General features: G+C 40.4%; 1 protein-coding gene, 1 long non-coding RNA gene and 1 pseudogene across 2 annotated transcripts; 2 read left to right on the top strand and 1 right to left on the bottom strand.

Moving 5' to 3' along the window:
• Positions 1 to 2,194: 2,194 nt before the first annotated feature.
• On the bottom strand, positions 2,195 to 6,601 carry LOC102152052. The gene is made up of 2 exons (XR_005361006.1): positions 6,520 to 6,601; positions 2,195 to 2,307 (listed from the first exon to the last, which is right to left on the bottom strand). It is a non-coding gene; the product is annotated as an uncharacterized LOC102152052 (long non-coding RNA).
• Positions 2,723 to 21,908, top strand: CD53 (CD53 molecule). Its single transcript, XM_038541026.1, has 8 exons — positions 2,723 to 2,880; positions 14,831 to 14,910; positions 15,876 to 16,052; positions 17,531 to 17,605; positions 18,144 to 18,239; positions 18,758 to 18,838; positions 20,116 to 20,199; positions 21,042 to 21,908. Exons 2-8 carry the CDS (start codon positions 14,848 to 14,850, stop codon positions 21,111 to 21,113), a joined length of 648 nt encoding a protein of 215 aa, XP_038396954.1. The 5' UTR covers positions 2,723 to 2,880; positions 14,831 to 14,847; the 3' UTR covers positions 21,114 to 21,908.
• A 147-nt stretch (positions 21,909 to 22,055) lies between these two features.
• On the top strand, positions 22,056 to 25,605 carry LOC102152189 (annotated as a pseudogene).
• The last annotated feature ends 1,960 nt before the right edge of the window (positions 25,606 to 27,565 follow it).

Here is a 27,565-nt window from a genome sequence, read left to right as displayed (position 1 = left end):
ACAAAACCAAAAACCTAAAAGGGAAACCATTGAAGAGCTGTAAGCTGGGGAATGACATGATTAAATCATCACTTTTAAAAGGCTTTCCTTGTCTGAGCTGAGTGAAAAAATATCCAAGCTGATCTTGAAAAAGGCTGGGGTGCAGTGAAACAGGTGAGAGATAAGGATTAGTGTGTGGCTTTCAAGTTAGAAAGAAGTTGCCCGATTTGAGAAATATTTAGGCAAAATTACAATCTATAGGACTTGGTGGTTGATAACATTCCATGATGTGGGTAGCCTAAGAGAGTAGCCCAAGAGGACACAACAGGGAAGTAGTGGGGCCTTTCCCTGTGATGGTGAATATGGGAGAAGAGCAGGTTTCAGCAGAAGAATGCCCAGTTTCCTCAGTTGAATATTGTGTACCGGATTTAAGGTAACTGCATGGAACTCAATGAGAACTCGAATTATGTATATAGATTTGTGAATCTTTGGCAGATACTAATGGAAGCCACAGAAAATGTGAGCCAAGCAAGAAGTCTTTCCTCAGTTCCTCTATATCAGGGACCTGTCATGGTGATAACAGCCTGAGTGAGGGGCCCTGACTCCTCAAACTGATGCCACACGAAGATAGGAGAATTTACAACAGCATTGCCTAAGGTGCAGTTAGGCTGAAAAACTGTTCCCCGAAAAAAAATCATACACCCAAACACACACATGTTGTTCAATGATCAAATAAATTTGGAAAAATCTGTGCACTTAGAGAATATTAATGACTGACAAGTTCTGCAGTAAAGATCCATTTCCTCTTTAATTTAGCATTTTCCATAAGCCAGCCCTGGTCACAGGTGATTCCAGAATCTGAGTGTGTCAGGTTGAAGGAAGACAGAGAAAGCTAGCTTTTCCAGATACATGTTTCTTTTTACCGTTGTCTTCTTTCTTTCTTTCTTTCTTTCTTTCTTTCTTTCTTTCTTTCTTTCTTTCTTTCTTTCTTTCTTTTTCTTTCTTTCTTTCTTTTTCTTTCTTTCTTTCTTTCTTTTTCTTTTTTTTAAAGATTTTATTTGTTTGAGAAAGAGCAGAGAGAGAGCACATGAGAGGTGAGGAGGGGAAGAGGGAGAGGGAGAAGCAGACCCCTCACTGAGCCGGGAGCCTGACGTGGGGCTCCATCTCAGGACCCTGGGATTGTGCCCCGAGTCAAAGGCAGCCACTTAACTGACTGAGCCACCCAAGCACCCCCCTCCGCCAGAGGCATGTTTCTAAGTTGAGGATTGGGGAGAATGTCTAGTTCTTCATTTATCAGATAAAAAAATTGTGACTCAGTGGTAGGTTCCACAGCTCACAGCTGGCTAGGGATTTGTTGGGGTTATCACTTAGCCCTTTACCATTTCAATCTAAGAAAATCCCAGTAGGCACAGCAGAGAGAAAACTGGATATATAATTTTCAAAATCTACTGGTCATAGTTTTTTTTTTAAATAGCAATCTCTATGACTTTTTTTTTAAGATTTTATTTATTTATTCATGAGAGAAACAGAAAGAGAGAGGCAGAGACACAGGCAGAGGGAGAAGCAGTCTCCATACAGGAAACCCGACGTGGGACTCGATCCTTGGTCTCCAGGATCACGCCCTGGGCTGAAGGCGGCACTAAACCGCTGAGCCAACTGGGCTGCCCCATTCTCTGTGACTTTGAATTTGAGTCTCTGTGACTTTGAATTTGAATTTGAAAAACTGCTGTTTTTTTTTTTCATTTATTTGTTTATTTATTTAAACTTTTAAAAATATTTTATTTATTTAGAGAGAGAGAGAGAGAACTCACAAGTGGGGGAGGAGCAGAGGGAGAGGGATAAGCAGACTCTGCACTGAGCATGGAGCTGACATGCACTCCATCCCATGATGCTAAGATCATGAACTGAGTCAAAATCAAGAGTGGGTTGCTCAACTGATGGAGCCACCCAGGCACCCCCAACTGCTATCTCTTAGCTGTATAATCTTGGGCTAAATATCTAACCTATTTGAGCTCTGTTTTCTCATCTATTAATGGGGATATAACAGTAACTAGCAGGATTATTATTAGATGTTACTATTAATAAACTGAAGCTGAGAGGTTGAGATTTGCTCAGTATCACACAGCTAACAGAGATGAAGCTGGGATTGAAACTCAGAACTTTGGGGCTCTCTTTACTAAACAAATCATTTTTACCAGTGTCCCTTGGATTGTACCTTGGGGTTTATCCTTGACAATATCCTTACATAAGTAAAATCCAGCTTTGGAGACAGAAGTCTGAAAATGGTATCCCAATCCAACAGGAAACTAGAGATCTTCTGGAAGGCAGCTGGAGGGAGGGTGGGGAGAAGGTCAAATGAGGCTTAAAAGACATTCCTGTCTTAGTCCTAGAAAACCTTTAAAAATAATTATTTTGGGGTTCTACTCCAGTTTCCAGCTACCAAATGGGGGGCCAGGCATACTTATTCTTGAAAAGACTCACGGGTAATTCTGAGGCACAACTTTGATTGAGAAGCACTGCCTTTTTCTAGACAGAAATCAAGGCTAAAATCACCCCAGAACCTACCAGTGCTCACTGATTAGTACCTGAACCACTTTGGTCTTTGACTTTTCCTATGTTTCATAGAAGCAAGTTTATGTATTTGGGTGGGTCGTGGGAGTAGATGTTTAAAAAGCCACAGGGGAAGGATTGCACCTCTAAGGCTAAAGAGGGCAGGCCAAGCCTCACTTCCTCCCTCTCTTCAACTGGGCTTCCTGTTGTCAGTGTGAGCACATTTATTTTCCCTTCACTTCTCCTTTTACACAAATAGCCCCTGACATCCGTGTTACCAGCCTTATTGTGACCTCCTCAAGAATAATCACCAAGCCTGCCTAAGGAACTGAAGAAAAGTGCCTGCAAAAGGTAAGATTGGTGACATTTTAATCTGGCTTGAGAGCAAAGACCTGAACCATATTATGTAAGATAGAGTATTTTAGGATTGTCTGCATACCTCTTAGTAGGCCTAAAATCTCCTGCAACTTCTATTTTTCAAATATTTAATGCAGGAAAATAAAAAGATAAGATAAGAACCCTTCAAAAGACAAGCAAGCCATAAAGACTTTCATTAACCAGGTTCCTATTGTCTGATACCTCGCTGGGCCAAGGCATTCGTGCTTTAGAACCTAATTGCTTAATTGCCTCAGAACTTGAATTTCTGTGAGTTGTCATTTTTGATGCCTGGAGCCTTCTGTGTGATATGATATTGGGGAGATTTCATACATGCTCAGGTCTCTTAGAAGCCTGATTTTGTGATTTTAAAGTGAGGAGAGAACCAACAGCCAGAGCCATTTAGAAAGGCAGCTGGGAGATGGCAGTTCTTAATTCAACAAGTTTTCATGTTGAATTCCTCACTGTGATTCCTCAGAGCCACTAAAATAGGACAGCTGCAAATGACAACACCGAGTTCAGAGTCAGGAACATAGGGCATGCCCACTGCCTGTATATCAAGAAGTAAAAGCTGAACACCCCTAAAGAGATGCGTAGATTGTTTTCAGACAGAAAGAACGTTGTGGTCCTAATGGTTCTGCTGAATAAGCTTGTTCTTGGTATACAAAACATAAATATTGATAAATGTATTATGACATGCACCAACCAACAAAATTTGATATTGTAATGAGTTCTAATTCATGCCCTGTAACTAGTGACTGGGGTCTTATGGACTCAGAAGGTCATAGTCAAGCTTTTGGTCTTGACTTTCTGTGACCACCATAGTCATTACTGGAGGTCAGGAGACCATGGGAAACACTAAATCAGAGCTTTCTCCTTCCAAGACTTGCAAGCATCTCAACTGATTATGCCCTGGGGGAGAGGAAAATCTTCCAGAAAAATACTTACACACCTAACAATGGAGGATGGCAATGCCACTGGGGGGTTCTAGATTCCCAAAGTATCTCAGGGGCCATTGAGCCATAAATTTAAAAATAAAGACCAGATTTTTTATTTTATTTTTAAAAGATCTTTGAAAAGATTTTTTAAAATTTATTTGAGAGAGCAAGAAGGAGCACGGGGAGGGGGAAGGAGCAGATAGAGAGAATTTTAAGCAGGGGTTGAGCACAGAGCCGGATGTGGGGCTCTATCTCAAAACCCCAAGATCATGACCTGAGCTGAAACCAAGAGTCAGATGCTTAACCAACTGAGCCACCCAGGTGCCCCTTAAGATTATATTTTTAAGTAATCTCTACACCCAATGGGGGTTCAAATTTACAACCTCCGGATCAAGAGTCCTATGCTCAACCAGCTGAACCAGACAGGCACCCAAAGACCAGACTTTTTAATGAATTCATTTACTAATCCTATGTTAAGTGCCTCCTGGGGCCAGGCACTGTGCTTTGGAAGATTCTGGTGGAGAGACAAAATAGCAAGGTAGAGATTTGTCCTGAAAATAGTCCTGCCCTTAAGGAACTCCTGTGAAAGATAAGAGGTGTTGGAGTTTTGGAAGAGGATTGAGCAAAAGCATTCTTAGCTGCTGGCTGAACAAAAGTTTTGCTTTCTCATCTCCACCGGAATCTGCACTGTTTTGAAATTGTGGTTGGTTTGGAACAGAGACTGAACTGAAGATTGATTTCCTGTGTTTTCTGTGTGGGCCACAGAAAGAGTACTTAGCTTATAAATGAAAGGATTGGACACCTTTATACCCACAGGGAATGATTCAAAGCCCATTCTGTCACAGCTAGTGCTGCATAAGCCACTTCACCTTTGATAATTTTCCAGCATAAACCAGCAAAGTGAAACTCCAATGGTCTTTGGTTTCTGGTGTCCTCAGGTTGACTTGTGACCACCCAGAGGGCTTCAGACTCCAAATCTGAAGCCCTTCCTCAGTCCCAACCCACAGCATTTGAACAGGTAGGCATTGTGCTGTGTCCCAGAGAAACAGGGATAACTGATGGGCTTATCAATCTCAAAGCATTTGTAGATTCTGGTGTGGAGTACAGACACAACACACAAATACAGCACAATGTGATCTTTTCTATAATGGAGGTAGGATGTGCACAAAATGTCGGAGATGTGTAGGAGTGTGCCTTGGAGAGGAAGTGACTGCTTTCATTCATTTACAAAGTACAAGTTTGCTATAGAGACTGGAAGTAACAGCATTCCAGATGGGGCACTGTACATACACATTCAAAGAGTGTGAGTTGCCCCCTAGACTCCTTTGAAATGAGAATAAGCAAGCAAGACCATAGTACAGGCTTTGGCTGCAGGAGCACAGGAGGCAGAAATCTCTATCTCCTTCTTGGTTCTAGAACCAGCACCTGAAAGTGAGAGGAAAGATCAAACAACCTGGCGGGTCCAAGATCTAGCCCTGGCTGTGGCTATGCCTGAGACATCAGAACTGATGGGGTGTGGCTTGAAATGAGAGTGAAGGGGCCGATTTCTTACTCCTTAATCTCAATTTCCCCCAGATTAGGGTAAAGATTGGAGCTCTCTGTGAGGTTATGATCACTGTCTCTCAGCTTCTGTTCCAGGAAACGCTGTATTGATTTAGTTACAGTGGTTTGGTTTGTGTTCCTACATTAGTCCTCCCCCAGTACCTCCTGTACTGAATGAGCATCCAGTGTGTGCAGATCACCCTGGGCCCACAGACTGGGTATCTTCCTTCAGGAAGCTCTGGGACTGAGCTGCTACTGCAGGTACAGAGCACTGAAGCAAATTAACAGAGAAACAAGACCACTACACAGAGCAGGCCTCCCAGGGTGGCTGTTGGACTAGAGGAGGCAAGGATTGCAGCTAGAGTGTGAGTGTGGGAAGGCTGTCTGGACATAGGCTTTGGGAAGAAGGAAGCCATTTCCAAAGGCATTGGGTGAGCACTCAGAGTAGAGACCATGGATCTCTGTGTTGGGATACAGAGGCAAGTCCTCTATTCATTCCCCACATCACCAGCACACAAGACTCTTCCTGCCCAAGCAGGAACCTCAATACATCATAGCTTCAGCCATGAACTGTTGTAAAGGAAAAAGTGCCACAAGGACACATTTCTACAATCATTTAAAATAAGAGCACTATTTTCCAAGTGTTAGAATGTTGTTACTTAAATAGAATTTGGGATTATTTAGGTTCAAATAAAATGTTCAACTTGTAGTGAGAGCCCAGAAAATATCAGCTCTTCATAGAATATTCCAAACTGCTTATTTCCAGGTAAGGTGAAACTTGTCCAAAGTCATAAAACTAGTTAAATAGTAATTCCTGATTCCCTATGGAATGCTCTTTTCTCTCCATTATACTATACTCTCTTTTCGTATAAACTTCCTATTAAAAGAGCATCATCAGACTGTTCTTTGTCCATAAATTTTCAGTGCATTTTAACATATGCAAACATTTAAAAATGCAACTTAGTCATAAATCTAATTGATCAGAAGTCAATATGATAGCAAATGAAATATTTGAAATATATTTAATTTGTCACACTTTCATTTGACATTTTATATTTCAGGAGAACTAGATTGAGGCATAGGATATTTTGATACCTTACATCTTTTAAATTTGAACTCATGGGTTAATACTCACTCTATTAGGAACAACTAGAGGCCTTAAGGAATTATCCTATGGCTCTTCTAAAAACAGCTCTTGTGGAATCTCAGAATTTATGCCATCAGGGAATTATGATGTAATGACTTAAAGATCAGAATTCCTAAGATCATTTACTCATATTCAATGTTCTCTCTCTGTCTCTCTTTAAATTCAGACTTACAGAAAACTTGCAAAACTAGTACCAAGAATTTCTGAACCCTCTTCACCTAGATGTCCCAAATATGACCATTTTTGTCACATTTTCTTTATCCTTCCTTGGCTTTCTCATTTGGGAGTAATTGCTGGTATGATATCCTTTTCCACAGAGTGGTTTACTACGTATTTTCTTTTCTTTTTAAAGATTTTATTTATTTATCCATGAGAGACACAGAGAGAGAGAGGCAGAGACATAGGCAGAGGGAGAAGCAGGCTCCCTGCGGGGACCCTGATGCGGGACTTGATCCCAGGACCCTGGGATTGCGACCTGAGCCGAAGGCAGACGCTCAACCACTGAGCCACCTAGGTGCCCCTACTACGTATTTTCTAAGAACACAAACGTTCTCTTACATACCACTGTATAATAATCAACATCAGGAAATTGACTCAATTACAATACTGTTATCAATCTATAGATTTTATTCAGATCCCATCGGTTGCTGATTAATATCCTCATAGTGACTGGAAATCTCTGACCACACCTTGCTTTTAACTGTCTTATTTCTTTAGTCACCTTCTACCTGGAGCAGTTCCTGAATCTTTTCTTGTGTTTCATGATATTGATATCCTTGAAGCATACAGACAAGCTATTTTCTAGAATGTCTCTCAATTTGTTTTGTCTCATATTTCTTCATGACTAGATTCAGATTATTCAGACTTTTGATGGGAATGCCACAGAAATGGCTTTGATTAGCCCACACAGAGCCTTGCTCATGCTAGATATAGCTTGCTTGAATGCACCATAGATGGGTCTCCAGGACAGAGACCATCCACAGCAAAATTCTATGTATTTTTTTTTAAAGATTTTCTTAAAGCTTTCATTTATTTATTTAAGAGAGAGAGAGAGAGCACGAGCCAGGGCAGCAAGGGGCAGACTCACCACTGAGCAGGGAGCTGGATGCAGGGCTCGATCCCAGGACCCTGAGATCATGACCTGAATCGAAGATAGATACTTAACCAGCTGAGACACCCATATACCCCAAATTCTACATATTTTGGGAGTAAGGAAAGAGAACCTCTAGAAAATGAGCCTCCAAGATTATCTGGATTCGTCTTTCTTCATTTTTTCCTCTCCTCTTCACTTCTTCCTTTCTCTCTTCTACAAATCACCAATTTCTCTCCCTGATGGCAGCTTTGAAAAGGAAAAAGTTTTCACCAGACCACAATTTCAGGGAGGACTAAGATGACAAACACGTTACTTTGACAAAGTGATGGAGAGAGAGAGAGACAAAATTAATGCATAAATGTTGACAGTTTGGTTTTGTTTTATTTTTGTGCCACCTTTCCCTGGTGATTATTACTCCCTCTGAGAGAGACGTATTTGCATAACCCCCATTTCTCCTCAGCTACCGTTCACAGGGATTCACACTGAAAACTGGATGGAATCCTCCTACGGCTCACACTGCAGGGGGTGCGTTGGGTTGGGAAGCGGGAGGCACAAAATGGAGCCCAGGGAAGCGGAAGAATGGTCGGCTGGGAAGCTGAGAGACTTTGCCTTGTGCCGTGTGCTTTGCTGTTCATTAGCTGGGTGAACAGTGCCAGTTACACAGGCTGTTTGAGCCTTGGATTTCCTGTTTGCAAACCGAGGCTGTTGACATCTAAGCTACAGGGTTGATGAGAGGATTATAAATAAGACACATTCATGAAGAATTCAGTATTTTGCAGGGTTCAATGAACTCTATCATCTGTTTAAATTTATTTTGCCCTTATATAGGGGACCCTTGTAGAGAACAGATTTTCTTTCCTATTTTAGAAAAATCTTTTGTGGGACGCTTGCATGACTCAGTGGTTGAATGCCTGCCTTTGGCTCAGGATATGATCCTGAGGTCCTGGGATGGAGTCCTGCTTTGGGCTCCCTTCAAGGAACCTGCTTCTCCCTCTGTCTGTGTCTCTGCCCCTCTCTGTGTCTCTCATGAATAAATAAATAAAATCTTAAAAAAAGAAATCTTTTGTAAATCAAGGTCCCACTGTTCTTCACTGACGAACCAAACACCTTCACAGGCTCTGTAGAAGTGGATAGGAAGCCCATAGTCACCTTACTGAATACTTCGTTCATCTGTGTAAGTTGGCAAATAGATCCATATATATAGAAATGTCTAGAAAGGTGTTCACCAAAAATGTCAATGGTGATTATTTCTGGGAAGTGGATTTCAGAAGATTTTATGCTTTTGACTTTGTATTTTCTTTATTGTTTGAATTTTTTATAAACAGTGCATAAAACTTTTTTTTTTTTTTTGCATAAAACTTTTTTTAAGTATTTACCAAAAAATGAAACAAGCAAAAAATTATTAATAGGCCTTCTGGCCCCTGATGTATTTTATTCCTGAAAATCTAGCAGAAAGCCCAGGGTTGCCCGTATGAATGGACTGGTAGTAAAGCTCTAACATGATCTTTTTTTTTTTTTTAAAGATTTATTTATTTATGATAGACATAGAGAGAGAGAGAGAGGGTCAGAAACACCGGAGGAGGGACAAGCAGGCTCCATGCCGGGAGCCCGATGCCGGACTTGATCCCGGGACTCCAGGATCGCGCCCTGGGCCAAAGGCAGGCGCTAAACCGCCGAGCCACCCAGGGATCCCCCACCAAACATGATCTTTTAGTCAGTGTTCATTGAGCCAGGCACTCATCCTGAGCGACCCAGGAAATGTCATCTCGCTTAACGCCCTGAACAACATGTGAACTGCATGTAAATATCATCATTTTAAAGATGAGGGAAATTGTGAAAGAGAGGTTACACAAATTGCCCAAGGCCACATTTCTGGCATGTGGCATGGTTTGAATTCAAAACTAGATCTGTCTGATTCCATTACTAGTGTTTATCAAATTGGGTTTTGTAGAACAATGTGTTCTCTGAGCTGTTTAGCCTTCAATATAAAAACAGGTTTATAGTGACAATGTACATTAGTATATAATGAGCTTCTCAGAAGTCATTCATCAAAAGAACTGTTTATTGCTTTTTCTTTTATTTTTATTTAATCCTATTTACTTCCAAAATTATTTGATCATGGATTCCTTTCATTCCCTATGGTTCTGTTTCGTTGCTTGTTTTTGTTTGGGGAACACAGATTAATATCTCATAAATATAATAGTATATGTAACACCAAAGCTGTCTTGCTGTGGCACCAAGATTGGGATCACATAAGGCTGGATTGAATTGGTAGCTTCTTGAAGCTTCTATCCCAACTTTAGCTACTTCTAAACTCGATTGCATTCAAGACTAGATTTGATAGCTCTGAAAGAACAGGTCAAATAAAAAGGAAAGATTGAACTAGAAATCCACAAGACAATTTATTAGCCCAAGATCTTTGCTCGGAAGGAACTGAAAAGTGAACTTTATCCCTGGCCTGCACGAGGAGCTGTGGGAGGTGGCCACAGCTAACTGGAGTTTGGTCACAGAGGTTTCCTGGAAGCTGACGTCAGGGACTTTCTTCACAGAGCCATGAACCATGCAGCAGATTTTGACTGCAAAGAGGTGTCATTTCTTCCAGACCAGGGGGGTTTAAAGGGGCAGGAGCCCAATAACTGATGAAGTTAAAACGAAGAAAGGAAGAGGAAACAGTGCCATTCAGTCTGGTTAATAGGAAAACTGGGACATACACATGGCAATAAAAAACATACACGTGTAGTGACAATCTTTACCAAATGGGCAGATTTTCTCCTTCAAAAACCTGGGGATTTGGGGGAGTCTGAGCAAATGAAAAGTCAATGAAGGAGAAAGAAGAGGCTCTTCTTCCCATCTGTGAAAGGAAAAAACTCAATAAGGATATCCACATGTCTGTGGGCACTTCATTAGTTGGTGTTCTGTGGACCATTTGATTACAGGAGCCTAAAGCAGTGATCATAGGATCCTAGGATTTGGGGGCTGAGGTGACCCTAGAAGGCATCTGGTCCAGTCTTCTGTGTAAGTTATCTGTCCACATCCAAAAGATTAGTTTATTGGCAGGATAAACTCAAGCCCAACACAGTGTAATGTTCATTCCACTATACCAGATTATGTAGAATTAATTGACAAAAGCTTATTGAATAATCTTACTTTTTTAGTGTAATCAAGGGACTGTGTTGGATCTCGAGGATTCAAAGATGAATAAACTAATTCCTACCCTCAAGGAGTTCACATTCTAGAGACAAAAGAGATAATTACAAAATAAAGAGGCTAGTGCAATAACAGAGATGTGCAGGTATTATGGGTACTCCTTGTAGGGAGTGGGGTTGGGTGTGGAGAAATAGACTCAATCAATGAGGGCTTACTGGAAGAGTGACACTGGAGCTGAGTGTCAGGATAAATAGTGGCTAACCAAATTAAGGTGTCAGAAGGGTAGAAAAATGGTAAATTCCAACAAAGAATCCTATAACCACAGGTAAAAAAAAGGAGGCACTGAGACAAGTGGTCAGTGTTGCTTCCTAGATTTTAAAATAGCAGCATTATCAACAATAGCCAACTTATAGAAAGAACCCAACTGTCCATCAACTGACAAATGGATAAAGAAGATGTGGTATATATATCAACAGAATATTACTCAGGCATCAAAAAGAATGAGATCTTGCCATTTGCAATGACTTGGATGGAGCTAGAATATATGATTTCACTCACATGGAATTTAAGAAACAAAAAAAGATAAACAGAGGAAAGAAGGAAAAAAAAGGGAGGCAAACGATAAGAGATTCTTAATGACAGAGAACAAACTGAAGGTTGATGGAGGGGAGGTGTGTGAGGCATGGGATAGATGGGTGATGGCTATCAAGGAGGCACCTGTGATGAGCCCTGGGTGTTCTATATAAGTGATGAATCACTGAGCTCTACTCCTGAAACCAATATTATACATATGTTAACTAACTAGAATTTGAATAAAAGCTTGAAACAAACAGAAATTAATATTGTTCTTCTTCTACCATAAAAAAAAATAAATGAATATTTGGGAAAAAAAGTGTTGGCAAGGATGTGGAGAAAATGAAGCTTGGTGCACTGTTGGTAGAAATATAAGTTGGTACAGCCCTTATGGAAAACACTCAAAAAGTTCAATATAGAACTACCATATGATCCAGCAATCTCACTTCTGGAATAAACTGGAGTGAATTGAAATCAGGATTTCAAAGAGATACCTTCATTCCATGTTTATTGTAGCATTATTCACAATAGCCAAGATATGAAACCAATCTAAATGTTTATCAATGCATGAATGAATGAAGGAAATGTGGTACATACGCACAATGGAATATTATTTGACCTTTAAAAACAAGGAAAAAAAAGAAAAAGAAAAGAAGGAAATCTTGCCATTTGTGACAACATGGATTAACCTGGAGGACATTATGCTAAGTGAAATAAGCACAGCAGAGAAAGACAAATATTGTATTGTATGACTTATATGTGGAATCTAAGATAGTCAAACTCATGGAAGCATAGGGTCAAATGGTGGTTGCTACTGGCTTAGAAGAAAGGTAAGTAGGGAGATACTGGTCAAAGGATACAAAGTTTCAGTTGTGCAAAATAAATAAATTCTGGAAATCTACTATACAGCATAGTGACTATAGCTAACAATATAATATTGTACATTCAGAACTTCCTAAGAGGGTGGATCCTATATTAAGTGTTACTATCACAAAAAATAAAAATAATAAGAATGGGGATGGGAGGAACCTTCAGGAAATGATGGATATGTCTATGGTCTTGATGGTGGTGATGGTTTCATAACTGTACACTTACCCCAAACTCATCAAATTGTGTATGTTGGTATGTACATCATTTTTACATGTCATGAATATCTAAAATAAAGCACTTTTATAAATTAAATAAATAAATAAAAATTAAAAAAATAAAATATAAGACACAGGATGTTGCCATGAATTTGGAGAGATAGACAGGGCAAATTAGGAAGGGCTTTATGACATACACATACATATATAAAACCATCACTACAGTCAAGATAATACACATTCATCACTTCCAAAAGATTATTCATGGTCTTTCATCATCCCTTTCTCCCACCTCTCCCTACTCTCCTTTTCTTTATCTAACCCCCCGCCACCACGACCACTTTCCTCTACCTCTATCTCTAATCATTGATCTGCTTTCCGTTGCTATATGTTAGTTTTCATTTCTAAAATTTTATATAACTGGAATCATACACTATGTACTAATATTTTTGGTCTAGCTTTGTGTATCCACCATAATTATTTTGAGATTCATCTATGCTGTGTTGTGTAGCAACAGTTCACTTCCTTTTATTCCTGAGTAGTACACCATCGATAGCTATATCTCTATTGTAAGATCATTTAATCTTCACATCCATCCTAGGAGATATAAGTATTACTCCCATTTTACATAGGAATAAATTGTGACTAGAAATGTTAAGTAAGCTTCCAAATCTAGTGTAGCTGTTTAATGGCATATGAGAGAGTTGAATTCAAGTTTGACTTCAAAGCCTATGTAGTAAATCATCATATTTTTCAAAACTTTTATTTATTTATTTATTTATTTATTTATTTATTTATTTATTTATGAGACACATAGAGAGAGAGAGAGGCAGAGACATAGGCAGAGCGAGACACAGGCTTCCCGTGGGGATCTGAGGAGGGACTCAATCCCAGGACCCTGGGACCATGACCAGAGCCAAAGGCAGATGCTTAACCACTGAGTCACCCAGGTGCCCCATCATACTGTTTTTTAACTTCCCAAGTATATACACACACTTATAATCAAATGAATTTTATTTTAACTTAGCTAAAATATTGATGAAGAATTAAGAATAATCCTGAGGGTCAAAACAAGAAGGAGAAAGGGATAGAGAAGGACATAGTAAAGGAAAAGGAAAATAGTATGAGATAAATATACGTATTTGGTCTATTCAACAGAGATTATTGTATTGTGGAACACAAATAGCTCATCACACTTACAACAGCCTACATAACCTATCCCTCAAGACCATCTGATTTCTGGATATCTTGATACTGTTAAGAGGGTACAGGCGATGGATTGTGTAAGCAATCTATACACTAGAAAAGGCATAGTTCTAATAGGGAAAAAAACAATAAATTGACGTTCTGCTTTATATAGCAGTCTTTTTTTTTTATTTAAAAAAAATTTTTTTTTAAGTTTTTATTTATTTATGATAGTCACAGAGAGAGAGAGAGAGGCAGAGACACAGGCAGAGGGAGAAGCAGGCTCCATGCACCGGGAGCCTGATGTGGGATTCGATCCCGAGTCTCCAGGATCACGCCCTGGGCCAAAGACAGGCGCCAAACCGCTGCGCCACCCAGGGATCCCTGCTTTATATAGCAGTCTTATGTGCAATTTTAAAATGAGTGACTCTATAGAACCTAATTGTGTCTGAGAGAAAATTCAAAATTTGTATCCAGATCTCTAGAATTGAGGAAAAGCCTCAATTTCTAGTGTCCTTGCTGAGAAAATGAAATGATATATATATATAAAATTATATATAATATATATAATTATATATATATCAAAATTCCATTGCTATCTCTTTTCTTTCTCCATTGAATATTAGATAGCTAGTTTTATCTCTGCTATCAGATTGATATCTTCTGGAAGATAGCTACTGCTTAGTCACAGTTATATCTTCCACAGAAAACATCATAAATGTTTCTTCAGTAAAAGAATGAATCATACATAGGTATGCTCCCCCATTTTCATCTGGAGAGATTTATAGACCAAATGTAGTATGTACATGATCAGGAATTGGCTGATCAAGTCACTGAGTTCTCCACAACTGATGAATTCCTGACCCCTGGGCTGCCTTCTTGAATAAGTGCCCAAGCATTAGTCTCTGAGCATTGGCCTAGAGACCAAATGTGATAGAGACTGTGATTCATTCTCCTCTACAGTGCTTAATTCAGTGATAAGCATTCTTGGCTTGCTGAATTGGAATGAAAGTGAGTGTCCAAGATAAACCAACTGATACCTTAGTTCAGAAACTGAGAGAACAGGGAGTTTGGAGAAATTTCCTAGAGAGTCACAGCTCAAACCTGAGGTGGTGCTGGAGCTCTTGAACCCCTGAATATATCTGTCCTCCCTTCACTGGTGCCACCTTGCAGAGCCAGGTCACTTACTTACTCTTTTCTTCCTTTTACTTTTTAGAGCAAGGATTTCCCAGCATGGGCATGAGTGGCTTGAAGTTGCTGAAGTACGTTCTGTTTTTCTTCAACTTGCTTTTTTGGGTAAGTGTGCCTCTTCTGAACATGGCTGAGCTCATCAAATCCAAGCTACACTCTATTTCTCTCTCCTCTGCTGAAGAGCCTGCTATGGAGAGCAACCCATGCATGTCTGAATGGCATACCCCACTTACAAGAGAATAATAATTTCCTCCCCTCTTCTCATCCCACCATAGTATAAGCCTGTAAAATTGAAAAGTACTAGTGCAGTTATTTATAGGCATGCTATTTCTCTCTCTGGGAACTTTAGGCTACTAGGCTCACTGCTGACATCTATAGGTGAGAAACCTGAGACTCTAAATTCTGTGCATAAATGACACTTTCTTACTTCCCTCCTTCTCCGAATCCGTTGGATGAATAGCTGATTGGAGAAGAAATGTGTGGGAAATATCAAAAAGGGAGACAGAACGTAAAGACTGCTAACTCTGGGAAACGAACTAGGGGTGGTAGAAGGGGAGGAGGACGGGGGGTGGGAGTGAATGGGTGACGGGCAATGGGGGTTATTCTGTATGTTAGTAAATTGAACACCAATAAAAAATAAATTAAAAAAAAAAAAAGAAAGGGAAGTCACCTTTTCTGGGAAGGTTTCACTATGCCAAATTCAGCAACTGAATTTCAAATATAGGATGTTTGTACTCATGTGTCTATGAGAAGATCCTTAAAAGTTTGGCTTCTCTAGTTTTCTTCCTAGCAGGATCAACTTCTCAAACAGGGCATCATCCCCTGTACATGATTGTGGTTTCCAAAGGGAAGACCATTTGTAAGCTATTGTGGGAACAAGGAGAATGGGATCTGAAGCATGAAGATACTATATCACTCACAGTGAGCTTCCTCTGGTATCTGATATGGGTAGGACGAAGCATGAGTGGGACATCATGACAGTCTTGATAGAGCTAAGGAAAGATGTGATTCTATTTTCAAGTGAGAATGTGAACAGATATTCAAGAGTATTGTGGGATTCTTTCTTTCAGTTCTGTGGCTGCTGCATTTTGGGCTTTGGGATCTATTTCCTGATCCACAACAACTTCAGGCTGCTCCTCTCCCTCACACTGGGCAATGTGCTTGTCATCGTGGGCTCCATTATCATGGTGGTTGCATTCCTGGGTTGTATGGGCTCCATCAAGGAGAATAAGTGCCTGCTTATGTCGGTGAGTCTCTTGCAGCAGTTGTGGTACCCTAAGTAGAGGGACATGATGCCTGAAACCCCAGGCAAGATGTTTCTTGGTGGCTAACCTATGGGCACAAGGAAATCATAGGATCATAGGTTTGACACCTCAGGCCAGCCAAGTCTATCTAGATCAATAGTATTTTGTTTCTGACTTGGGTCACAGGATAGGTAGAAGAGGACATTGCTATCTTCCTTGAGATTCATTTTACAGTGTTAATAATGACCCTTGTCATAATTTCCCTTTATGGCATTTCATTTCTTCAAATTTGGTTGAAATCAAATGTCATTCATCTGCCTAAATGCTTTTCACATTAGTATGTATTTTTAGGATCTGTGTCAGAATCACCAACTGATGGAAAATCTAGTCTCTAGATTCTTCTTTGTACTGTGACCCTTCTAAAATGGTAGAAGATATTTATCTATCTCAAATCTGCACAAGATACATGACAGAATGATGACTCAACTTAAGCGAGGTCTTAGGTGGCAGCTATTATGTAACATGAGAGATGCTAGAGCTTTTCAGTTGTTCCCTGTCAGTTAAGTGTCCTGAAGAACACATTTAGGCTTAGGTTTTGCCTGTAAACTCTATGAAAGGAGAGCTCCTTGTATCTCTAAGTGTACCCAGAACACTGCTTGATATAACAGTGTCACCCATCCATAAATAAGGGTTCCCAGTTGCTTTGGTTCTTCCTTAAGTCATTTAATTAATCTTCTTTCCCTTATGGATCAACCCTTAAACCCTTAAACTGGAGCCAAGAGATAGAGCAAAAACATTCCCATTCTCAGTTCCTGGATTAATGGCAAAATATGGGGGATGTTAGACATAGGGAAAGTGTTAAACAGATTTAAGCAGTCAAAATTAGTGTTGGGATAAAAAAAATGAAGGAGAGGGAATCAGTGAAAATGTGTTTTCTGTAGCATGTGATTAGCATAAAGGGAGTAAGCATCTACAGGTGGAGATAAATAAAAGTTAGGACTGTGATTAGAATACCTCTTCTCCCCATCTATAAAGAGCTCCTTTCAACTTCCACCATCACCTGTCCCCCACCCCAAACTAGCCTTGATCTTGCTGAAACAACCAGGCCCCAAACTCTAAAGACACATAGTTTAGTTTAATGCTCTTTTGCTCAACTGTTTCAAAAAGCTGATGCCAAAATTGCTTCACTGATTTAACAAATAATGTTGCATACTCATTATGTGCATAGAGCTGGATAGGCACAATGGGAAGGGAAACACAAAGTTAGAAGACAGCTGATCTGCCCTCTAGAGATTTGGAATGCAGTTGTAGAAAAACATCACATATATTCCTCACAAAACAAGAGGCTTATGAAGATCTGGGCAAGCAGGAGTAGGAACCTCTGCACATGTGCAGAGACACACCTGGATACTGCCAGGGTGGAGTGGGAATGAGGGAAGAACTAGAATCAGTGCTGTGAGCATGTCTCTGCTTTGCCTCAGTTCTTTATCCTGCTGCTGATTATCCTCCTTGCTGAGGTGACCTTGGCTATCCTGCTCTTCGTGTATGAACAGAAGGTAAGCTATAAAGAACACAATTCATTGTTGTATTTCTGACTATGGAGAAGCTGGCACAAAATAAGTCCTGTAATAGAGATACAGGCAAACTGGAAGGATGGAAGAAAAATTAATTGTAAATGGAGAGAGGAAAAAAATATCATCAAAGAAATTGTAATTGAGTCATGCTTTGAAGGAAAAATAGGAAGAGAGGTAAAAACAAGCTTATTTTCCTCCGACTTCTTTTTCTCCATGTGTTTGGAAGTAGAAAATGTCTGCTTCCATGCCTTAAGGAGCCCATGTTTTGATTATCTGTCCTCTTGTGAAAAAACAGAGTTCTGGAAGGATGAGAGACTACTATGTACTCCTTCCTACAATGCCATCTCAGTCTCAGCACTACTCCCTGAATATAAACTCCCTCTCTGCACGTCCTTAGCTCTGAGGAGATCATTTGAAAGGGAGGAGCAAATGGAACCACCAATCTATATTAGAAATTGCTTATTCCTTGAACTTACCTGCTTTTTATAATGTCTTCTCTGCTGGCATATGCCCTACCTAGCTGAATGATTATGTGTCTGAGAGCCTGACTGACAGCATCAAGCAATACCACTTGGACAACAGCACCAGAGCAACGTGGGATTCTATCCAGTCAGTTGTGAGTACAGCTGGACTCCTCCTCAGCTCAGCCCAGACTTAATTTTCCAACCTCAGTGCCTGGGGGTTAATGGAACTTACTTTCTTGAAATGTTTAGAATCTAAGGTCTACAACTCTTAGGTCCAAAATAATGTTTAGCAGTCACAAAGGGGAAAGCACAGGGATCAATCTGATTGGTACAAAGTTGTCTACACTCTCTTACCCTTCTCTTATTTCCAGATAGGCTCATTATCTAAGCCCTACTTAGATCTAAGGAAGACCCAAACATGTCAGACTGAATCCCCTGAATGCTGTAAAATGCAAATAAGTTAAAGCCGCCCTTTCTACCTCAAGGAGTCTTATGTGAATGAAATGGTATAATAGATTTGAAAGTATTTTGTTCTAAGGGGCCATAGTAGTCAAGCCAATTCTGTATTTTCTGCTAGAGTCAGATCTGAAGGGACCACCTTTTTGCCAAGTTCCAGTTTTCTTTCTGTTGACTTTCTAACCATCAAATTTTGGGGGGATTTGGCTTTTAGCTGCAATGTTGCGGTGTAAATGGCACAAGTGATTGGAATGGTCACCCACCAAAATCTTGCCCCTCAGATCCACAAGTTCAGGTAATTTTTTGTCAACTTTTCTGTTATTAATCTCTTTGGTTAAACTTTCAATTATCTTAGAAACTCCAGTCATATAGGACTTAGTCCTCCCAACAAAAACAAGGAACATTGGACAAAATAGAAGCCAGGAGGACAACCTAGGTAACTAGACAAATTAGACAAAAGTTGTCCAGACCACTAGATAAAATTTAAAAAAGGAACAAGCTCATTTAGACTAGAGATGGCATCACAAATCTTGTTACCCTAAACTATTACATTAGAGTAGAAAGTTTATGTGATAGTGACAGAGAATTATATCAATATTTTTCTTGAGCAAGAAGTTGGTCTTGGGGCAGCCTGGGTGGCTCAGTGGTTTAGTGTCGCCTTCAGCCCAGGGCCTGATCCTGGAGACCCGGGATCAAGTCCCACTTCAGGCTCCCTGCATGGAGCCTGCTTCTCCCTCTGCCTGTGTCTCTGCCTCTCTCTCTCTCTCTCTCTCTCTCTCATGAATAAATAAATAAAACCTTTAAAAAAAAGAAGTTGGCCTTATGATTGAAAGTAAAAGTTATAAAGTTGTGGTAGAAAAGCTTCCCTTCTTTCTGTTTCTCTGCTTTTCTTCCTTGAAATGGCAGCATCCAGCACCTTGGTGAAATGAACCACAAGTGAAGGAGACTGGAGTTAGGGGAGAGACAGTTGGTAGAACTGTTGAAACAATCTGCCCACTTAATTCAGACCTTCAGACTAGGCCCAGAGAAGAAGCCAAGATTATATTTCAACAACATTAAGTTCCTAAATTCCTGTTACCCCATGTTATCCACCTTGGGATTGTTTGAAAATCTCCAAAAATTTTTAGTTCTATGAAGAAAAACTAAGACACCCACTAACTAGCACTGCCCTGGAGTTTGGAAGGGCCATGATAGGTTTAGGTTTTAGCAGAAGCTGAAATGCAGCCAATCCTAGAATTGCATAGGCCATATCCCCATTTATTTGTCCCAAGTCAGCAGAGGATATTCAAAGATAAGGATATCTATTGCTGAAAGGCCTCTGAGGAGCTAGTTTAACTCAGTTTGTAGAAATATCGGACTTTTTTGCATTAGGTGCCACTGTGATAATAACAACACCAGAAAAGTCTCTGGTTTAATATTCTCTACTTTAAGCCTATTTCTTCATCCATAGGAAGAAAATAAAAATGGCCTAAGACTCTTGGCATAAGGCAAAATATAAACTATCTTCTGAAATTATCTTCCTGATAAAGTTGAATAATACAGTGGTATCATTTGTACTTGTAATTTTTTTAGGGTTGCTATGCAAAAGTAAAACTGTGGTTTCACTCCAATTTCCTTCATATTGGGATCATCACTATCTGTGTATGTGTGATCCAGGTAAGAACTTAATCATGGGACTTTTGTGAAGATTAAATTAGTTAAGTCACATAAAGTTTTAGAACAGTACCAGTTACATAGTACATGCTCAATAATATGAGCTTCCCTAGTCATGTAGCAAATGATGACATTACCAATTTAAGGCATACAGAAAATATGCTGCAAGATCTACACGGTCAACTTATCCCTAAGATATATGAGTGCTTCATAGTCAGATTAGTAGTCATCAAGCAGACCCCTACTTTGGTCATTCACTCAGCTGGTAAAGAAAAGCTTGTGAGGATAAACACTCTATGTGAATAATTGGCCTTGTACGCCAAGCAGGAGCTGTTGATAAAAATTATAATCAATTTCCTCCTTGTTTCTTTGCTTAGTATGGTTAGTCAGGGGTGAATTTGGGATAGCTTTGTGTTCTTTTTTCTTAGGTGACATCTCTACTATTTTTACACCCAAGTGTTTTGGGTATATCACAGAATAGCTAAGATTTAATCAAGAAGCTCAGAAGGAAATAATTTATCTCTGCTTAGAAACCAGTCATTCTCAAGGCATGGGTAGAGATGATTCATTGCACAGAGTGTTGACTTGTGCAGAACTTGACTATACAAGTGACTTCTTAATGATACATAGATGTCCCAACACTCTATCCTCTACCCTCCTGACACCATCACCCCCACTACCATTCTAAAGCTAAAGGAGAGAACAGAGAAGGAATTGGAAGTAATGGCAGGAAGGGTGGTTCTAGTGTGATAGACACTTTCTTTTTGTCTGGGGCTAATCTCAGCGGTTGTGGAAAAGATGCCTCCTCCTATGAAGACCTCACATTTTCCCATCTCTTTTCTCAGGTGTTGGGGATGTCCTTTGCGCTGACCTTGAACTGCCAGATAGATAAAACCAGCCAGACCTTAGGGCTGTGACATCCTACTGCCTTGTGCTGGAGAGGCTTATTTCATCTCGGGAAATGCAAAATCACTTATAGCACAAAGCCCTAAATGATCACCTCCTGGCCTAGTGTCTTTGTCCCCCTCTCATCTTTTCCCTGTTTTGGTCCCTGTCTCATAGAACCAGAGAAGAGGGTGTTGGCCAGGCATTTCTCATCTCAGGCACCAGAACAACCATCTACCCACTCTTGGGGGCAACTGTGTCCCTCAAGGTGGTGACACTAATACCTGAGCAGTTTTGGACATGAGAGGCCAAGAGAACCTGTGGCACTAATGAGTCAAGATCAAAGGATGGGTCTGGGACTTTAATTTTTGCATCTTCTTGTTGTCAAATAAGGCTCTAGTTTAAATCATGCCCAGTACACTCTCCACCACCAAGCAAAAGACAAGCTGAAGGGAGCTCTGGAGCCAGACTCATTGGATCACAGTCACAACCCTCTGCTTCCTTTTGGCTGGGCCTAGGCCTTAGGTACAGGAATGACAGAGTACTCTTTCTCCAAACGGTAAAGTTTCTTGCAACTTCCTTATTAAAGGGCCTTATTGATTCATTCTGTCTTTCCAGAAGAAACTGTCCAGTGATTCATATCCTGCCTTCAGCCAATTTCTTAGCCTTTGAGTTTTATAGCTATGGAAGAACTCAGCAAAACCAGTATTTCTGGTGGTTTAGCTGATAATCACATTTATAAGAATTCTGGTATTATTTCTCTATCAAATAAGGTTTGTTAATGTACTATTTTAATTCTTCAATAAATAAAATAGTTTATGATCTTAGTCATTACATTTTCATTTCTATATCTCAAATATATTGTCTGTGACTCAAACTGGTTGCCCTGCCAGCAAGGCAGGTATATTAATTATACATTGTTGCATAACAAATAATTCCAAAACTTAGTGGCTAAGAACATACATTTATTATCTCATATTTTCTCTGAGTGATGAATCTGGGAGCAGCTTAGCTGAGTGATTCTGGTTCATAGTCTCTCATATGACAACAATCAATATGTCAGACAGGGCTGCATTTATCTGAAGACTCAACTGGAAAAGGATCTACTTTAAAGATCTTTCACATAGCTCTTGGTAGGCCTCAGTTCTTTGCCACATGCAACTTTCCACAGGGCTGCCCTATTATGATATCAGTTGTTTTCGCCCATTACAAAACACCCAAGAGAGAACATGAAACACAGCACCCCAAACAAGCCACAATCCTTTTATAATCCAACTCAGAAGTGCCATCTCATCAATTCTGCCATATTGTGTTCCCTAGAAGGAAGTCAAAAAGTTCAACCCACAATCGAGGACAAAGGACTATACTGTGTGTGAATACCAGGGAGTGAATATCATTGGGGACCAATCTTAGAGGTTGCCAACCACATGTCTTTTGGGCCACGGAAAGCTTAATTGGATTGTCTATAAGCTAAATTACATCATCTGATAACCATATGTTATAAGGGATAAAATCAGAACATATCTAATACAGAACCAAATGTAGAGAAGGCAGAGAAAAGGACAGAAGAATTGGATTTTGTTCTTGAAATTTTGTGTAGGATCTCCCACCTCACTTTAAGGAAAATCGGTCATTTTAGTGGTAGTTATAGGGAAACCTACATATTTTGCACTTTCCTGAGGGAAACAAGGAACAGAGGATATATATATATATTTTGCATATAAGTATCAAAAGTATCCCACATTCAACGTGAACAACAACAACAAAAAAACTTATTGTATCTTCCAAACCTGTTCCTTTTCTTTGATCCTCATATCAGTAGATGATCCTACCACCCACCCAGGTGTCCCAGCCAGAAGCCTGAGCTTTGTCCTTAACTCTAGTCTGTCCTTCACTCCCAACATCCAGTCAGTTATAAAGTTCTAAGGATTCACATACCAGATGTTAAATTCACCCATTCTTCCCATTTCATTTCTTGCCTGTATTCCTTCAATAATCCACTATCTGTTCTCCTAGTATCCATCACTGGCCCCATCTAAGACATTCTCCATATAGCAGCCAAAATAATATTTCTAAAACATAAATATAAATATTTTCCTGCTTGAAATCTTTCGATACTGTATTTCTCTTCGGATAAAATTCAGATTCCTTATTATGTCTCTCAGGACCTACAAGATATGTCCCACTCTTAGCTCTCCAGCTTCACCTTTTGCTGTTCCTATTCTTTTATTCTATCCCTCAGTTTTATTTAAGTTTATTTAGTTGCTCTAAGCTTTATCTATACGAACTTATTTTTCCCATTCATCGAATGATCCCTTTGTCTGATAATTCTTACCTTTGCCGTAAGGAAGGTTTCCTTAGTACTACTAAGTTTAACATCTATTGAAGTCTTTACAAGTATGAGATAGTGTGCTAAGAACTTTACACACATCTCCCCATTTAAATCTTGACAAAATGTCTTTTGTGAGTACCTCCATAATACACTCATAGAAACTTTTACAGGTCTTATTACACTTTATTTTAATTGCTATTTATTTGTCTCTATTACTCATTGGCCTGATCAAGTTAGAAAAACAAAAAAAAAAAAGGTAAAAAATAACAATAGGCCCAGCACATGGCTTTGGTGCTTCATCCTGCAGGCTTGCCCCGCCTGGGCCCCAACCAGCAGCCTGAAGTCTTCTACAACCAGATCTTCATAGACAATGAGTGGCACGATGCTGTCAGCAAGAAAACATTCCCCACCATCAATCCATCCACTGGAGAAGTCCTCTGTCAGGTAGCTGAAGGATACAAGGAAGATGTGGACAAGGCAGTAGAGGCTGCCCGGGCTGCCTTCCTGTGGGGTCACCCGGCGTCGCATGGACGCATCTGAACCGCCTGGCGGATCTGACTGAGCAAGACTGGACCTACCTGGCAGCCTCGGAGACCCTGGGTAACGGCCAGCCCTGTCACCTCCTACCTGGTGGATCTGGACACCGTCCTCAGATGCCTCGTCACTATGCTGGCTGGGCTGATAAGTACCATGGGAAAACCATTCCTATCGATGGGCACTTTTCCAGTTATACCCGCCACAAACCTGTCAGGGTGTGCGGGCAGATCATTCCATGGAACTTCCCCCTCCTGATGAAAGCCTGGAAACTGGGCCCAACCCTGGCGACAGAAATGTGATTGTGATGAAGGTAGCTGAGCAGACTCCACTCACCGCCCTCTATGTGGCCAATGTGATTAAGGAGGCTGGCTTTCCTCCTGGCGTGGTCAATAGCATTCCTGCATTTGGCCCCACAGCTTGGGCTGCCATCGCCTCCCATGAGGATGTGGACAAAGTGGCCTTCACAGACTCCATCGAGGTTGGCCACCTAGTCCAGGTTGCTGCAGGGAACAGTAACCTCAAGAGAGTGACCCTGGAGCTGGGAGGAAAGAGCGCCCAATATCATCATGTCAGATACAGACATGAACTGGGCAGTGGAGCAGGCCCACTTTGCCCTGTTCTTCAACCAGGGCCAGTGCTGCTGTGACAGTTCCCAGGCCTTTGTGCAAGAAGATGTTTACGCTGAGCTTGTGGAGCCGAGTGTTGCCAGGGCCAAGTCGCATGTAGTTGGGAACCCCTTTGACAACCAGACTGAGCAGGGGCCGCAGGTGGATGAAACTCAGTTTAAGAAGATCCTTGGTTATATCAAATCTGGGAAGGAGGAGGGGGCGAAACTATTGTGTGGTGGAGGGGCAGCTGCTGACGGAGGCTACTTTATCCAGACCACCGTGTTTGGAGATGTGCAAGACAGCGTGACTATCGCCAAGGAGGAGATCTTTGGGCCAGTGATGCAGATCCTGAAGTTCAAGACCATAGAGTAAGTTATTGGGAGAGCCAATAATTCCAAGTATGGGCTGGCTGCAGCTGTCTTCACCAAGGACTTGGACAAAGCCAATTATCTGTCCCAAGCCCTCCAGGCTGGCACTGTGTGGATCAACTGCTATGATGTATTTGGGGCCCAGTCACCATTCGGTGGCTACAAGATGTCTGGGAGTGGCCAGGAGCTGGGAGAGTATGGTTGCAGGCATACACAGAAGTGAAAACTGTCATGATCAAAGTGCCTCAGAAGAACTCCTAAAGAACTCCACCAGCTCCCTCACTCATCCAGCGACTGAGGTCAAGGACATCAGCAGCAAAACCAAGAAAAATGACGCTTGCACACGAAAAGTCTCAAGAGAGAAATTCACTCATAGAATCTCTTGATCAAGAAAGTCCCAGATTTTGAATTGGTAAATGGGGGTGGGTGCGGGGCAAAGAGTATGGGGAGAGCCTTTTACCCTGCAACGGTACTACTGCTGGGTTTCAGGCTGATTTTTCAAAACTAGATTCAAATGTCTTATCTTGTCCATCTGGTATTCTTCTGTAACTTGCCCTTGTGGGGGAACAAAAAGCGATTGTTTATCCTTGTACTAACAAGCTGGGGCAACAACTAGTGCCTTCCTTTGTATTCTGGACTAAAACTCATTAAAAACAATACTGATGTTAAAAAAAAATAACTATAAAGATTGTGCCATGGCCACAATACAGTTCAGATTTTAAGATCCATGAAACTTATATGATAAAAATAACTCTAGGTCAATCACTTTGAAAAGAAAATGTAGTTGCTATAAACATTTTTCTAAAATAATAGGAACCATCCAAATTGACTCAGACAGAAAAAGGAAATTTCTAATTCTGATAAGATAGACAGTATTATCAGACTAAACTTTCACTATAGACAACTAAAAGTGCTAGATAAAAGTTTTAAAACATTTTATTAAGAACGTTGTTGAACTGGAATGAAAACAAGGAATACTCAAGCCAGAGACTTTGTGATGATGGGAACCAGAGAGGCAAGAGGAATTTGAGTGCATTTGCCAAAGTAGGTGAACTTGAATTTCAGTTTTCATGGCACATGGGATACATAGCAAATTTCAAGGCCTAAGGCAGAGAGTCTAAACAGAGATCTTACCTCTTTGAAGTCAGAGGCACCAAAGTGCTATACCTTAGTAGAAGAGTAAATTAGAAATTCCATTCACTTTCACCAAAGATTACATGAAAATCTGTCTGCAACTTGGCAATTTAGCTGAGGAAGGCAATGTCCTTGAATCCATAATTTGGTCATTATGTTGATGTAAAGTACAAATTTATACTGTCTGAGTCATCAGCAAACTCTCAAACTAAAATTTAGCTTTAAGTAGTCCCAAACAAGAAGTTATTTCAGGCTTTGGCAGAAGCAAAATGCACACTTTCTGAATGAACCCATGATAATATCAGGTCTACTGTGACAAGCAGTGGGTGTTTACCTCTCTAAAATTGACAAGCCTCTGGCGGTGAGACTAGGAGGTAGAAGGGTGGGAGAGTGAAGGAATTGAAACAGGGACATCATTGCAGATGCTACAATGACATTAAACAGATAATAAGAGCATAATCTATCAGAGTAACCTAGAAAATGATGCAGTAACAGAAAACAACAAAGGTATATTTTTACTTTTGTTACATGTCTATTATTGGGAGAGGGCCTTTCCTCAATGAAGTCACTCAGATACGCTGGCTAATAGAAAACATAGTTCCAGAGAAAAGGGGGAGCTCTGAAGGCTCTTGCAGTAATTATATGCTCTAGCCTATAATCAATAGATATCACTTTAACTCATAACTCATTGAATTAAACTAGTCACATGGCCCCATCCAACCACAAAAGAGTCAGGAAATACAATTGTACCATGTGTCAAGCAGATTAAAGAAGATAAATTTGGCAAACAACTCTAATGACTACTATAGAAAAATGTTATGACCAAATTATACCAATTAGTCTGAATATCTAGGTAAGATTAAGTTGCTATAAACATTTTTTTAAAAAATGTATTCAAGAGGGACACCTGGTGGCTCAGTGGTTGAGCATTTGCCTTCAGCCCAGGGCGTGATCCTGCAGTCCCGGGATCGAGTCCCCCACCAGGCTCTCTGCATGGAGCCTGCTTCTCCCTTTGCCTGTGTCTCTGCCTTTCTCTCTGTGTCTCTCATGAATAAAGAAATAAAATCTTTTCAAAAAGCATTTGAAAACCCAGACACATATAATCTTATAATTTATAAATTCACTTATAATTGAGTCAGTGCTCAAAAATCTATCTTGAACAAATCAGGCAAAAATGACTTCCCTGTTAAGTTTCACCAAACATTCAAGGAAGAAATTATTCCAATTTTATACAAATTCTTCTAAAGAATAGTAGAGGAGGGACACCTGGGTAGCTTAGCGGTAAAGCATATCCCTTTGGCTCACAGTGTGATCCTGAGTCCAGAATCGAGTCCCACATCGAGCTCCAAGGTAGTGGATGCCTGTGGATCCTGCTTCTCCCTAGCCTGCTTCTCCCTCTGCCTAGGTCTCTGCCTCTTTCTGTGGGTCTCTAATGAATAAATAAATAAATAAAAATCTAAATAAAATAAACAATAGAAGATAAAATAGGACAACTCAATTGTGAG

This window comes from Canis lupus, chromosome 6 (genome assembly GCF_011100685.1).
Source record: "Canis lupus familiaris isolate Mischka breed German Shepherd chromosome 6, alternate assembly UU_Cfam_GSD_1.0, whole genome shotgun sequence".
Lineage (NCBI taxonomy): Eukaryota > Metazoa > Chordata > Mammalia > Carnivora > Canidae > Canis > Canis lupus.
Note: the sequence above shows the minus strand (reverse complement) of the source record. Positions and strands in the feature narration are given on the sequence as shown.

Bases quoted from the DNA above. Each gene is read 5' to 3' on its own strand.
- CD53 (XM_038541026.1), top strand. From the start codon at position 14,848: ATGGGCATGAGTGGCTTGAAGTTGCTGAAGTACGTTCTGTTTTTCTTC. The intron at 14,911-15,875 runs GTAAGTGTGCCT...TCTTTCTTTCAG, and splicing joins TCTTCAACTTGCTTTTTTGG to TTCTGTGGCTGCTGCATTTT. The intron at 20,200-21,041 runs GTAAGAACTTAA...CTCTTTTCTCAG, and splicing joins TCTGTGTATGTGTGATCCAG to GTGTTGGGGATGTCCTTTGC.